This window comes from Vanessa cardui, chromosome 22, assembly GCF_905220365.1.
Source record: "Vanessa cardui chromosome 22, ilVanCard2.1, whole genome shotgun sequence".
NCBI lineage: Eukaryota > Metazoa > Arthropoda > Insecta > Lepidoptera > Nymphalidae > Vanessa > Vanessa cardui.
This window is the reverse complement of record NC_061144.1, coordinates 5,318,369-5,329,654: the sequence shown is the minus strand read 5'-3', so window position 1 is coordinate 5,329,654 and position 11,286 is coordinate 5,318,369. Positions and strand designations below refer to the sequence as shown.

Here is an 11,286-nt window from a genome sequence, read left to right as displayed (position 1 = left end):
CATCACCAACCTTGAAACCTGAGTTGTACTTGTAGGTAAATACACTAGGCTCAATCACCCTTTACACCGTAATACACCACTAACTATTGCTACATGCAGGTATTATACACGATGAATGGTTGGTACCCACCCAGTAATGTAAAGCACGATAAAGTCAATTTTCTACATAATTCAAATATTAATGTTCGTAAATTCGTATTCTTTTTAAAATTACATATGGAAATCAAGAAGGATATGAAACGACTTGTTCGTTTCACAATCTCGGACGTGCTGCGAATGTTTATTTTGCATTCGATATTTCTTACAAATAAACTTTATGTTTTTTATTCAAAGTTTTAGTAAACGACGAGATTTATTCATAAAATAGTAATTACACTGTAGACTAGTCTACATCGACTCTTATTGAAATGTCTATTAACAAAATAATACGATGAGGAATTTATTTCGTCAAGGAATTAAATGGTAAGAACAATTCTTAGGGTAATAAAATAATTTCTTCAATAGTATTACTATTATTCTTATTCTAATAGATTTTGTTGCACAAAAATAAATTAGGTTTTCTAATGATATAAGTTGGATGTTTTATTTACCGAATATTTTTTTTTTTATGGAATAGGTTGGCGGACGGTCATATGGGCCACCTGAAGGTATGTGGTCACTAACACCCATTGACAGTGTCGCTGTAAGAAATATTAAATATTCCTTACATCGTCAATGCGCTACGAACCTTGGAAACTAAGATGCTATGTCCCTTGTGCCTGTAGTTACATTGGCTTACTCACCCTTCAAACCGGAACACAACAATACTGCGTACTGTTGTTTAGCCGTAAAATGTCTGATCAGTGAGTGGTACCTAACCAGGCGGGCTTGCACAAAGTTCTACCACCAAGTAATTGTCTGCACGAGTGTGAAAATAAAACATATAGGAGTAAATATTTAATAGTATCACATTTATCAATTCGCTTGACTAAAGAAGTTGTGATACACACATGCGCAGTTACACGCACACAAGGTTAAAAATGACAAAAACTGAAATAACAGTATATCGACTATATTTTTAATCAAACAACACTAATCAATGAAGTAATTAGGAAACAATAAAAATTAAATTTCCATTGTTCCAAACAGCATTCTAATGATGACGCTTATATTTATAACAACATAATATTTCACGTGTGAGCATTTCCTCGATTTGTTTTCTTTACTTTTTGTTAATGAAAGTAATACTTACGCTATTTCTATATATGACGTCATAATAAATAAACCCGACCACGTAGATACCATACTGTTCTTATTTATCTCATACATATATATGTAAGCAATAATTCACGTGAATTGTGCTTTACTTTGTAAACGATAACATTCGGAGAAAACGTAGCTGAACTTTCAAATTATGATTTATATGTTTAAAAGTTTATTTTATTTGAGGGTTTTTATATCGTGTATTCTGTCCTTATAAAGGAGAATGATATCAAGTGATATTGTTCAAATTTCGTTTTCAGTTGCACAAAGAATTGCTTAACATATAATTATTGATTAAACAAATAATTTTAACTAGTAGGTATAATTTTCTTTTTCAAATGAAATCAATCAAGACTTTTTAAAAGTATGGAACTATAAAATACTATATCAACTAATTTAGTAAGTATGAAATGTCGTTCTTTCTTATTAACCAATAAAAATATATTTCAATCAGTAAAGAGTCTTAACATCATTATTTAATTAAAACTAGTAAAAAAAATGAAATAAATTCCGATACATAATAATTAATTTACATTGTGACTATATAATTATGCATAATGTAATATCACCAAAGGGACGTTTTAATAAATTAATTCATATTACTCGAAAATACCTCAACTGTTAACTCTCTTACTTTCACCCATCTGCAAAATAGCTTCTGCCGTTTCCCGCGCAGCCTTATTTCCACCTGAAATCCACCGAAAAAGACCACTTTTTTTGGTGACTCCCATTTGTTGATATAAAAAAATGACATTTAATGGAGCTAGATAGCTTTCTTCAACTTCTCAAGTCTTCGTATAAAATTTAAATTATTTATTTTACAAATTTGAGACAATTATAGTTTATGTCTTATTTATTAAGTGTCTGTGCACTCTGAGTGAAATTTAACAGTTCAATCCACATTAACTGTAAGGGAAGAGTAAATAATATTTATTCATAAAGGTTAAACCATTTAATTAAAAGTATAAAAATAAATTTAAAATCAAAGGAGCTTCATATTGGTATATACGATTGGTAGGTATATGAATTTTTTATATTATATAAAAAATATTATGACGTTTTTATTTTCACAAAACTCGCTAATTTCTTTCGAAATAATTTCCGTAACACGTAGATGGATAGATACATTATTAGTAATACACTAAATAATACAATCACTACGGTTAATAGTAGTTCTAATTCTAAATATACAGCCCAAGATATGTTAGCACCGGCTGCCCGCAAATGTTTAGCTCCGCTGTGACGTAACACGTGTTCCGTCCACCAGACCGCGCGTTCCAACGGTGTCTGCGGTTGATCTTCCATAAGTATTCGTAACCGCATTATATTATCACGGTAGCTATTGAAGATAATTGTTATGTTATCCTTAAAATCTTCACTCGAAAGAAATAACCGCTAAAGCAAAATTATCATTTCGAAAATGAGACTTTAAGTAAAAACTTTAAACGTCATTTCCGAATGGCACCGTTTTGGCGCTTAAGCTGTTCTACTACTACTAAATTATCTAATATCGAACATTTCAATTATAATTTGAGATTAAATATATTTATATGAATGAAACATAAAATAGTGTTTACATTTTGATTTGAATTTATAAAACGTTTTGCATTTTAAACAAGATGTTTAAAGTTGTTTTATTATCGTGTATTATATATGAATATTTATGCTATATCTAATAATATGTGTGTTTATTTATATGGCAATCATTTTATTCCATACAGCAAACAACAAAGGCCTAAATTTGCCAATGCTGGGTTAAGGCCTCCACTCCCTTTAAAGGAGAAGATTCGGAACATATTCCACGATGCTGTTCCAATGCGGATTGGTGGCATACCCATGTGGTAGAATTTCTTTGAAATTAGACACATGCAGGTTTCTTCACGATGTTTACTTTCACCGCAGAGCATGAGATATATTATAAAGACAATTTAAGCACATGAATATTCAGTGTTGCCTGGGTTTGAACCCACGATCATCAGTTAAAATGCACGCGATCTGACAACTGGGCCATTTCGGCTCTATTCTATAATATAACAGCTGTTTATTGAAATCGACGTTACTGACAAATCAATTTGAACCTTCTGTTAACAAAAAAACTTGAATAAACAGGCCATATTGTTACTCAATACAAGCTTATGTAAATTATATCAAAGCGTGTTATTAGTATTCATTGATTTTTATTTGTATATCGTTGATTATGTTATTTCATTTGCCGAATGTATAATTTACATTCAGTACCTTTGGTAGTATAATCAATTCGATACAAGATTCAGAGGTTCTTCGAATGAAGTAAATTTTAATTGTATGTTTATTATCGTGATTTTGATGTCGTTGAGCCACAGATCTACTAAAAGTTAAGAGAGTCAAATCCACGTAATATTAATTAATTTTGAGTCAATATAATGCTAATAATTGCTTTCATTTAGAAGCGTTATACTTTAAGGCTTCGGAAATCACGTAAACCTTTCGTATTTCGTTAAATAACTAATCCTAGATGATACGCGTAAATATTAACATTACTCTCGTACCATAAGGACACGCGAGGCACGTGTTCGGGGCCCCCATCCTGAAGGGGGCCTGAAGAACCAACAATTTCTCTCACATGTTTGTGCACACGTTAACTGCTATGTATATTTTCGATATTGCCATATTTGTAAGAAAGAACTATTTTACCAAGAAGTTAGTGACGATATTTGACATGAAATATTGAGTTTAGCTATTTTTTTTATTTTTATGGTATAGGTTGGCGGACGAGCATATGGGCCACCTGATGGTAAGTGGTCACCATCATCCATAGACAATGACGCTGTAAGAAATATTAACTATTCTTTACATCGTCAATGTGCCACCAACCTTGGGAACTAAGATGTTATGTCCCTTGTGCCTGTAGTAACACTGGCTCACTCACCCTTCAAACCGGAACACAACAATACTGAGTACTGTTATTTGGCGGAAGAATAACTGATGAGTGGGTGGTACCTACCCAGACGGGCTAGCACAAAGCCCTACCACCAAGTAAAATACACCAAGTAAAGCTATAGATATGTTATAGCCATAACATTGTACAACCATACAGATTGCTAAGAATTTACGAAAATTGCTTGAGCCGGCTCTGATAGTTAATAAATCTATGCTTCAAAAAACACTTGTGCACCATATCAGTTATAATAAAAATAATTAATAAACACCTGTTATCTCCGATGATTTTTTCGATTGAGCTCCTAAATTCATTTTCGCTGAATGAATCCAGGTCTAAGCGAATTCCTATTTTATGATGAACGTATTTTTCAACATTATACCATTGGTCTCCCAATATCGGTATACCGATGAGAGGTACTCCTGCACTTATAGATTCATCTGTAGATTGTAGTCCTCCTTGAGTTATAAATAGCTTTACATTTGGATGACCTGTAATCAATTACTTAGATTTCATCGAGTAATTAAAGTATGTTTTTTTAGTGTTCTTAAATCCAAGAATTGGAACTGGCATAAAACAGAACAGATTCCATATTCAAATTAATTTTCAATAAAGTAATGAATAGTAGCAACAACATTTCCAAAGTTAAAGTATTATAAGCATTGATATTGTGCGGGAACACAATACAACGTTTTTATTATACCTTGTTAAGGATATAATCAGCTATCATATTACTTAAGAACATATTGAAACTTACGAAGAATATCGGCTTGTGGGAGCCATTTGAATATTTTAATGTTTTCCGACTTGCCAGGCAACACGTCCTTATCCCACTTCAACAAAACATCATATGGTAGTTGGGAGAGAACATTTAGAAACATCTGTATTTTCTCAGGAGGCAAAAGAGAAGGACTAACATTTGTTCCCAAACTAAAGTAAATAACCCCATTTTTCGATGAATCCAAATAAAGCTGTAAGTCCTGTAAAAAATTTTAGTATCAGCATCGATTTAATCCACTATTATGTAGCTATTGCAACTTTATTACGCCCTAGTTGGTGGTAGCACTTTGTGCAGTCTGTGTAGGTATGACCTTTTCATAATATTTCGTTTGATTTTGCGAAGTCCAATCCATTATAGGAATTGGTAATATACTGTACTGGCAAATTTGTGTATTAATAACAAAATATCTTTTTGTTCCAAATTTAAAATTATCATATTTTATAGGTAAATGGCATTCGTGACAAAGCTGTTTATTATTTAACTAAAAGTGCTTGCCATTGAATTATTAATTAATATTTGGCTTTAGCGTTATACCATATAATATTATTAAGAAGTAATTAATGGCTTTTTTTTTATGAAATTGCTTACTTACGTTTATATTTAGACTTAATAAAGAAAAAATCTATAGAAGTTCAGATTATTTGAAACCAAGGAAATGTTATATAGTATCGAATAATTCTGAATCATCTTTAAGAATTCTGAATTAATTAATATTTAAAGAATTTGACTATGTTATTCAAAGATTTGTATGATAATGACGGTTTTCGAGGAAGAAACCCAACATCGGGCTATAGATATTATTTTAGGGTAAGTCAAAATACAAATTAAATAATCAAAGTAAGTTATTAGCCCGTAAAATTACCGTTGAATTGACTCATTAGAATTTTCGTTTGAAAGTCAATTTACCAAAATAGTATTCCTCATTAGTAAGTTAAAAAAGGTGGCAAATCAATTCATTTCAATTCAATTTTTTTTTGCTTCATTAAGATTTATAAGCAAAAGCATATACAATTAAATGGTCTTTGTTTGATTGTCTTTTACTTAAGATTATTCTACTTAATAAATGATAAATGTGCATCAAAAGAATAAAAGTTATGAATACAACTTTACCTGAGGCAGTTCTCTGGGAGGTGTTTTGTGTATTCCTCCCATATAAAGAACACTCGGTGGCACCGGTCGATTGTCACTCCAAATCGGATGAACATTAAGAAAAACCATATGTATATTGTTAAATAAATCATCCAAAGGTGGAACATCTGGACCAAACATCGATTTTAACACTTTATCGTTATCTAGTTGAATTTGATATAATTCATTTTCGAGCCACATATGTTTAAACATTTCATGAAGCTTTTCCCATTTTGATAGATTGTACGATCTCTGATGAAATTGTGATGGATACAAAAGAGGATGTGTAGCAGCTCCAATTAATTTTAGATGATACTCCATCGGACTCATGGAAGTAATATAGATCACTGGCAATTTAAGCAAATGTGAAAGTATCAATGTAGGTTGAGCGCACGCTTCTAGCAGCAACAAATCGTAATATCCATTTTTATTTTTGATTATGTCTTGTATTTCTTTCATTTGTATTTGTGAATAAAAAATGTCATTTACAAGTCGTATGACATTAGTCATTTGTGTTTGTATATCTTTAAATTCTCCGAACGATTTACTGTGTACAACATCTCTCCACATTGCGTATGATAAATCGTGGACGTCTATTTCAGTTAGGTTAGGTGGCGCTTCATTTGGTTTGTACGCTGGATCTGTTGTGATAACTGTCACTTCATGTCCCCTCCTGACAAGCTCATTGGTCAAAGGTCTGAACGCTATTTGATGACTTATTGATGGTATTGGATATACTGCCAGTATCCTTGCAGCTGTGGCATATTTTGTTACGAATACGACAAACACACTTATTAACAATAATCTCAACATGTTTAAAGAACTAACAAATTCTGACTGATTTAATTTATTGCGGAAATCTTTATATATTAAATGTGTGGTTTTTAAGTATTTGCTTGATGTTTGAATATTTAGTCAAGGTAACTCTTTCGTAATTTGTGTACATTATAATATATTTGTATTATCATAAAATCTAATGGATTACATAGAATTTTATACGTTTTTATTTATAAGTTTTGTTGGAATAAATTTTCTAAGCCTACTTTTATTTAATGTTTCAAATTATTATTTTTCAATTTATTTTTATATTTTTAGTCACAAGAAAAGATTATTGAATGTCGATAATTACATATATTTTTAGATAGCAAACATGTGCGGTGATTTGATACTTTCGGTTTTGGAGCGTTGAAGGACAAAACAAAAGAAATTTAAAAAAATGTAAAGTCAAGATAAATAAAGAAAGTGATTATGATCATGAAGGAGTTATATTTTGGATATATTTTGTTGAGTTCACAATTTTATGAAGTTAAGATTTTTTATAAATAATAAAAAATCCTTAAGTTTAGTGAAATATTTTGAACATTTAGTTAGAAAGTGACAAACAAGATACTTATATTGATTTTTAAAAATGTAACATTCTGTTTTTATGTAACCTTTTAATTGGTGATTTTTTCAAAACTATAGACTTTTTGAAAAAATCATCAATTACGTCAGTGGATCCCGCATAATAATAATAATAATTTAAAAACAATTGAATAATTTTAAAATGAGTAATATATTTCAATTTATACTTTAATTTAGTTGGCAGCGCACTTGTGATAACATAGGTACACGTCCAAATGAACCCGTTTCTATTGATAATTATAATGAAGGCCACGCTTAGGTACATTTTTATAAAGATATTTTTTTTAAAATATTATTGTAGCCTAAGTTGCTCCTTGTTATATCAGTTATCTGCCAGTGAAATTCCCGTCAAAATCGATCCAGCCGTTCCAGAGAATACCTGGAACAAACAGGCAGACAGACAAAAATTATAAAAAAATATATTTTGGTATATGTACCGTGTATAACATACATATGAATTGAGTAAAAAAGGGCTTTTTTAATATTACAAACAGACACTCCTATTTTATTATATGTATCATTAAGTTGCATTTTATTGAAATAAAATTTAATAATATTACAAGTGTTGTCGATATTCTACTTTCCTTGCTTGCTTTCCTTTTAGAAAAAGTTTCGGAGGTTATATCTGTTACAATGCGTATTGGTGAGTACATTTATTATCATTCTACTCATGCAGATTTCCTTCTAATATTTCCCCCATCGCCGAGTACGGAATAAATACAAACACAATACAAGCTAATTAAAATTTTAACCTAGGTGAAAATTCTAATTATTTTAAATATTATACAGACAGTTACATAACGTACGTAGTAGACATAAAAAACGGTTAAAAAAATATACCACTTTATTACTTATACGTTACGCTACGGTGATCAAAGTACAAAAAATGTTTAATATGAATTAAAATATAGTAATATGGCTCTATTTTTTATCATTGAGTATAATAAGTTTTTGTTTTCTAGTTACAAAAAAAATACTAATTAATTAAGACACATGTGTAGGTGTAATTCATAGTTATATTGATTACTCATTTATCATTTTCACATTATGAAACCGTTAAAAACGTACCAGAAAAAGAAAGATTATATGTATGTACAAAACATGTCAAAGATCTTAGCATATATGGCATGCTCTTGAAGAAATTACTTCAAAAAACTATATCAGCTTGTAACAGTTAACCGGTAGAAATGTATAAGTATACAAAATTAAAATATCAATGTACGGCTAAAATCAAATATACTAGAACTATAAGTACAACAAATATTATACTTAAATATATACTGAATAAAATAAAATTTCGAAATTCCTGAATACTATATAACGCATAGCCGGGGACTCTAACATGATGAAATTTAGTACAGGAATTCCTTATGGAACGGAGATGAGGTAACTAAGGATAGATTTTATTTTAGAAAGTTTAAGAGAGATTTACAGAGTTTTTGAATATTCATGATCTAGAATCGTATCAATGGAAATTTGTATGGAAGTTATCATATTATTTGAAAAAAAAAAGTTATTTTCTGTCTTTGTTAATGTGTAAAAATATTTGAGTGTCAGGATAGTGAAAATTAATTCTTTAAACTAAAGACGCGGAGGAGTCCGTTTTTTATAAAGTCCCAAAAATCGGAATTGGTTTAAAAGCAAACTAAAATCTAAAAAATTTTATACTCTAATAAGTTCGATGTTCTGTAATGTTTCTAATGGGATATCCCATAAAGTACGTTGCCGACCTAGTAAGTAAAGTAAGTAAAAGTAAAGTAACAGCCTGTAAATTTCCTACTGCTGCTATAAGGCCTCCTCTTCCATTAAGGACAGGGTTTGGAACACATTCCACCAAGCTGTTCCAATGCGGCTTGGTGGAATGCACACGTGGCAGGATTTCGATGAAATTAGACACATGCAGGTTTCCTCACGATGTTTTCCTTCACCGCCGAACACAAAATTAATTATAAATTAAGCACATATACTATATAGTGGTGCTTGCCTGGTTTTGAACCCGCAATCATCGGTTAAGATGCACGCGTTCTAACCACTGGGCCATCTCATCCCATCTCTAGTAAGAATAATTTTAATTATTATAAATTTTTCATCGATGTCATTTAAAGTATTGCTTGTGAGTTTTTGTTATTACAGAAAATTTAATAATCTGATATTTTTTTTGCCCATTGTATTCGGTTTAGCTGACCTTAAAAAACGAGTATATTCCGAAGATTGCACTTACGATTTAAATAAAAATGAATGTTATCAGTGTGAAAAGATTTAATCGTAATCCACTCAAAACTTTTAGATTAAAAAATGACGTTAGTACGAAATTGAAGGTACTTTTTTATAATATTATATAGGTATATAAATACTTACATTTATTCCCAAAATTTTAGTAATTAAACCTACGGGTAGTCTGCGTCGTTTTTCCAAGGGTTACTTTGTATTCATAGTTGTATAAATGACATTCATGAAAGCTATTCTTGGCACTGAGGAGAAGGTATGCACTACGCTTAGGGCCTTAGTTGAAGTCGGTTCGCTGTGACGTTGGTCTTATTCCGCTCCTGCTCCACAGTTTCTACGTCTTGCTTGCGAGCATAGATTTGATGATATATGGGAACGAGTAGGTATCATCCACAGTGATTGCCTGGAAATGCTTTTGTGGGTCACGGCGCACAGTCCGTCCTGTTGTCCGCCGTGTCTTGTCTCTTCATCAGGGATTGTTAAGCTGAAGTATGCTGTCATGTTGACCCCTAGCTTATTTAAATAGAAGTGAATGTCAGGTTCACTAAAGTTTTCCTGTTTATGAAACATTGGAACAGCGTTGAAAAATATGTTCTAAACCTTCTCTTTAAAGGGAGAGGATGCCTTAGCTACCCAGTACTGGGAAATTTACAGGCTGTTGTTGTTATTATTGAATGAAATTTGAATGTAAGTTTCTATGAAGTCTTCCTGTTTATACAGATGGAAATTTGAAACATTATTACGAAAACTGATCCAATCATAAATATCCACAAATACGGTAAATTAACGATTGTAATTACAGTAATTCGGGATGGCCAAAATAATATTATCGTTTTACAAGGATGCTTCAATCTCTCTATCTTTTGTTAGAATGACCAGCTATCGTCCAATTGTTTTATAATGACAGCTCAATTATATAAATAAAATTTTAACAAAAAGAAAAACCGACTTCAAACAAAACACTATTTTAAAACAAATGAATATGCACGAAAAAGTTTAAAAAATAATTGCGTATTTAACATATTTTTTAGAGTCTTCCTAAGTTAAATGAAATGAAAAATATTAGACTACTTAAAAGTCGATTAACGATTATATCATGTAGTTATAGTTATTGGTATATTCGGAGCCGGTGTCAGCCACGGTGCCCTTGCCCCAACAATCAAAAAAGAAAGAAGCGATACGAGCCCCTTGATTGATCCAGTATATTATTGTGTAAAAGGTAATTTGTAAAAAACATATTTGTTAAAGTATTCTCGTATTGTTTTTTGATAGATATACTGTAGGGTTTTATTGGCTGACACCGACTCCAAATATAACAATAATTATAACTACATGATATAATCGTTAATCGACTTTTAAGTAGTCTAATATTTTTCATTTCATTTAACTTAGGAAGACTCTAAAAAATATGTTAAATACGCAATTATTTTTTAAACTTTTTCGTGCATATTCATTTGTTTTAAAATAGTGTTTTGTTTGAAGTCGGTTTTTCTTTTTGTTAAAATTTTATTTATTTTTTTAATTTAAGTGAAGCTGATGTTGACTAACTATTTTTTTTTAATATGGATAGATTAAGCGTTCCGTTTAT

General features: G+C 30.8%; 1 protein-coding gene across 1 annotated transcript; it reads right to left on the bottom strand.

Annotated features, from left to right (window-relative positions):
- Nucleotides 1-2,261: 2,261 nt before the first annotated feature.
- Nucleotides 2,262-6,882, bottom strand: LOC124539364 (UDP-glycosyltransferase UGT5-like). The gene is made up of 4 exons (XM_047116736.1): nt 6,051-6,882; nt 4,917-5,139; nt 4,431-4,650; nt 2,262-2,581 (listed from the first exon to the last, which is right to left on the bottom strand). Exons 1-4 carry the CDS (start codon nt 6,879-6,881, stop codon nt 2,293-2,295), a joined length of 1,563 nt encoding a protein of 520 aa, XP_046972692.1. The 5' UTR covers nt 6,882; the 3' UTR covers nt 2,262-2,292.
- Between the last annotated feature and the right edge of the window lie 4,404 nt (nt 6,883-11,286).

What these genes read in the sequence shown, in the direction of transcription:
- LOC124539364 (XM_047116736.1), bottom strand. Translation starts at nt 6,881, where the DNA reads ATGTTGAGATTATTGTTAATAAGTGTGTTTGTCGTATTCGTAACAAAA. An exon ending in CTCCCAGAGAACTGCCTCAG is followed by an intron (nt 5,140 to 6,050) that starts GTAAAGTTGTAT and finishes AATTTTTTACAG; the next exon opens with GACTTACAGCTTTATTTGGA. An exon ending in AAAATCATCGGAGATAACAG is followed by an intron (nt 2,582 to 4,430) that starts GTGTTTATTAAT and finishes TATCTTCAATAG; the next exon opens with CTACCGTGATAATATAATGC.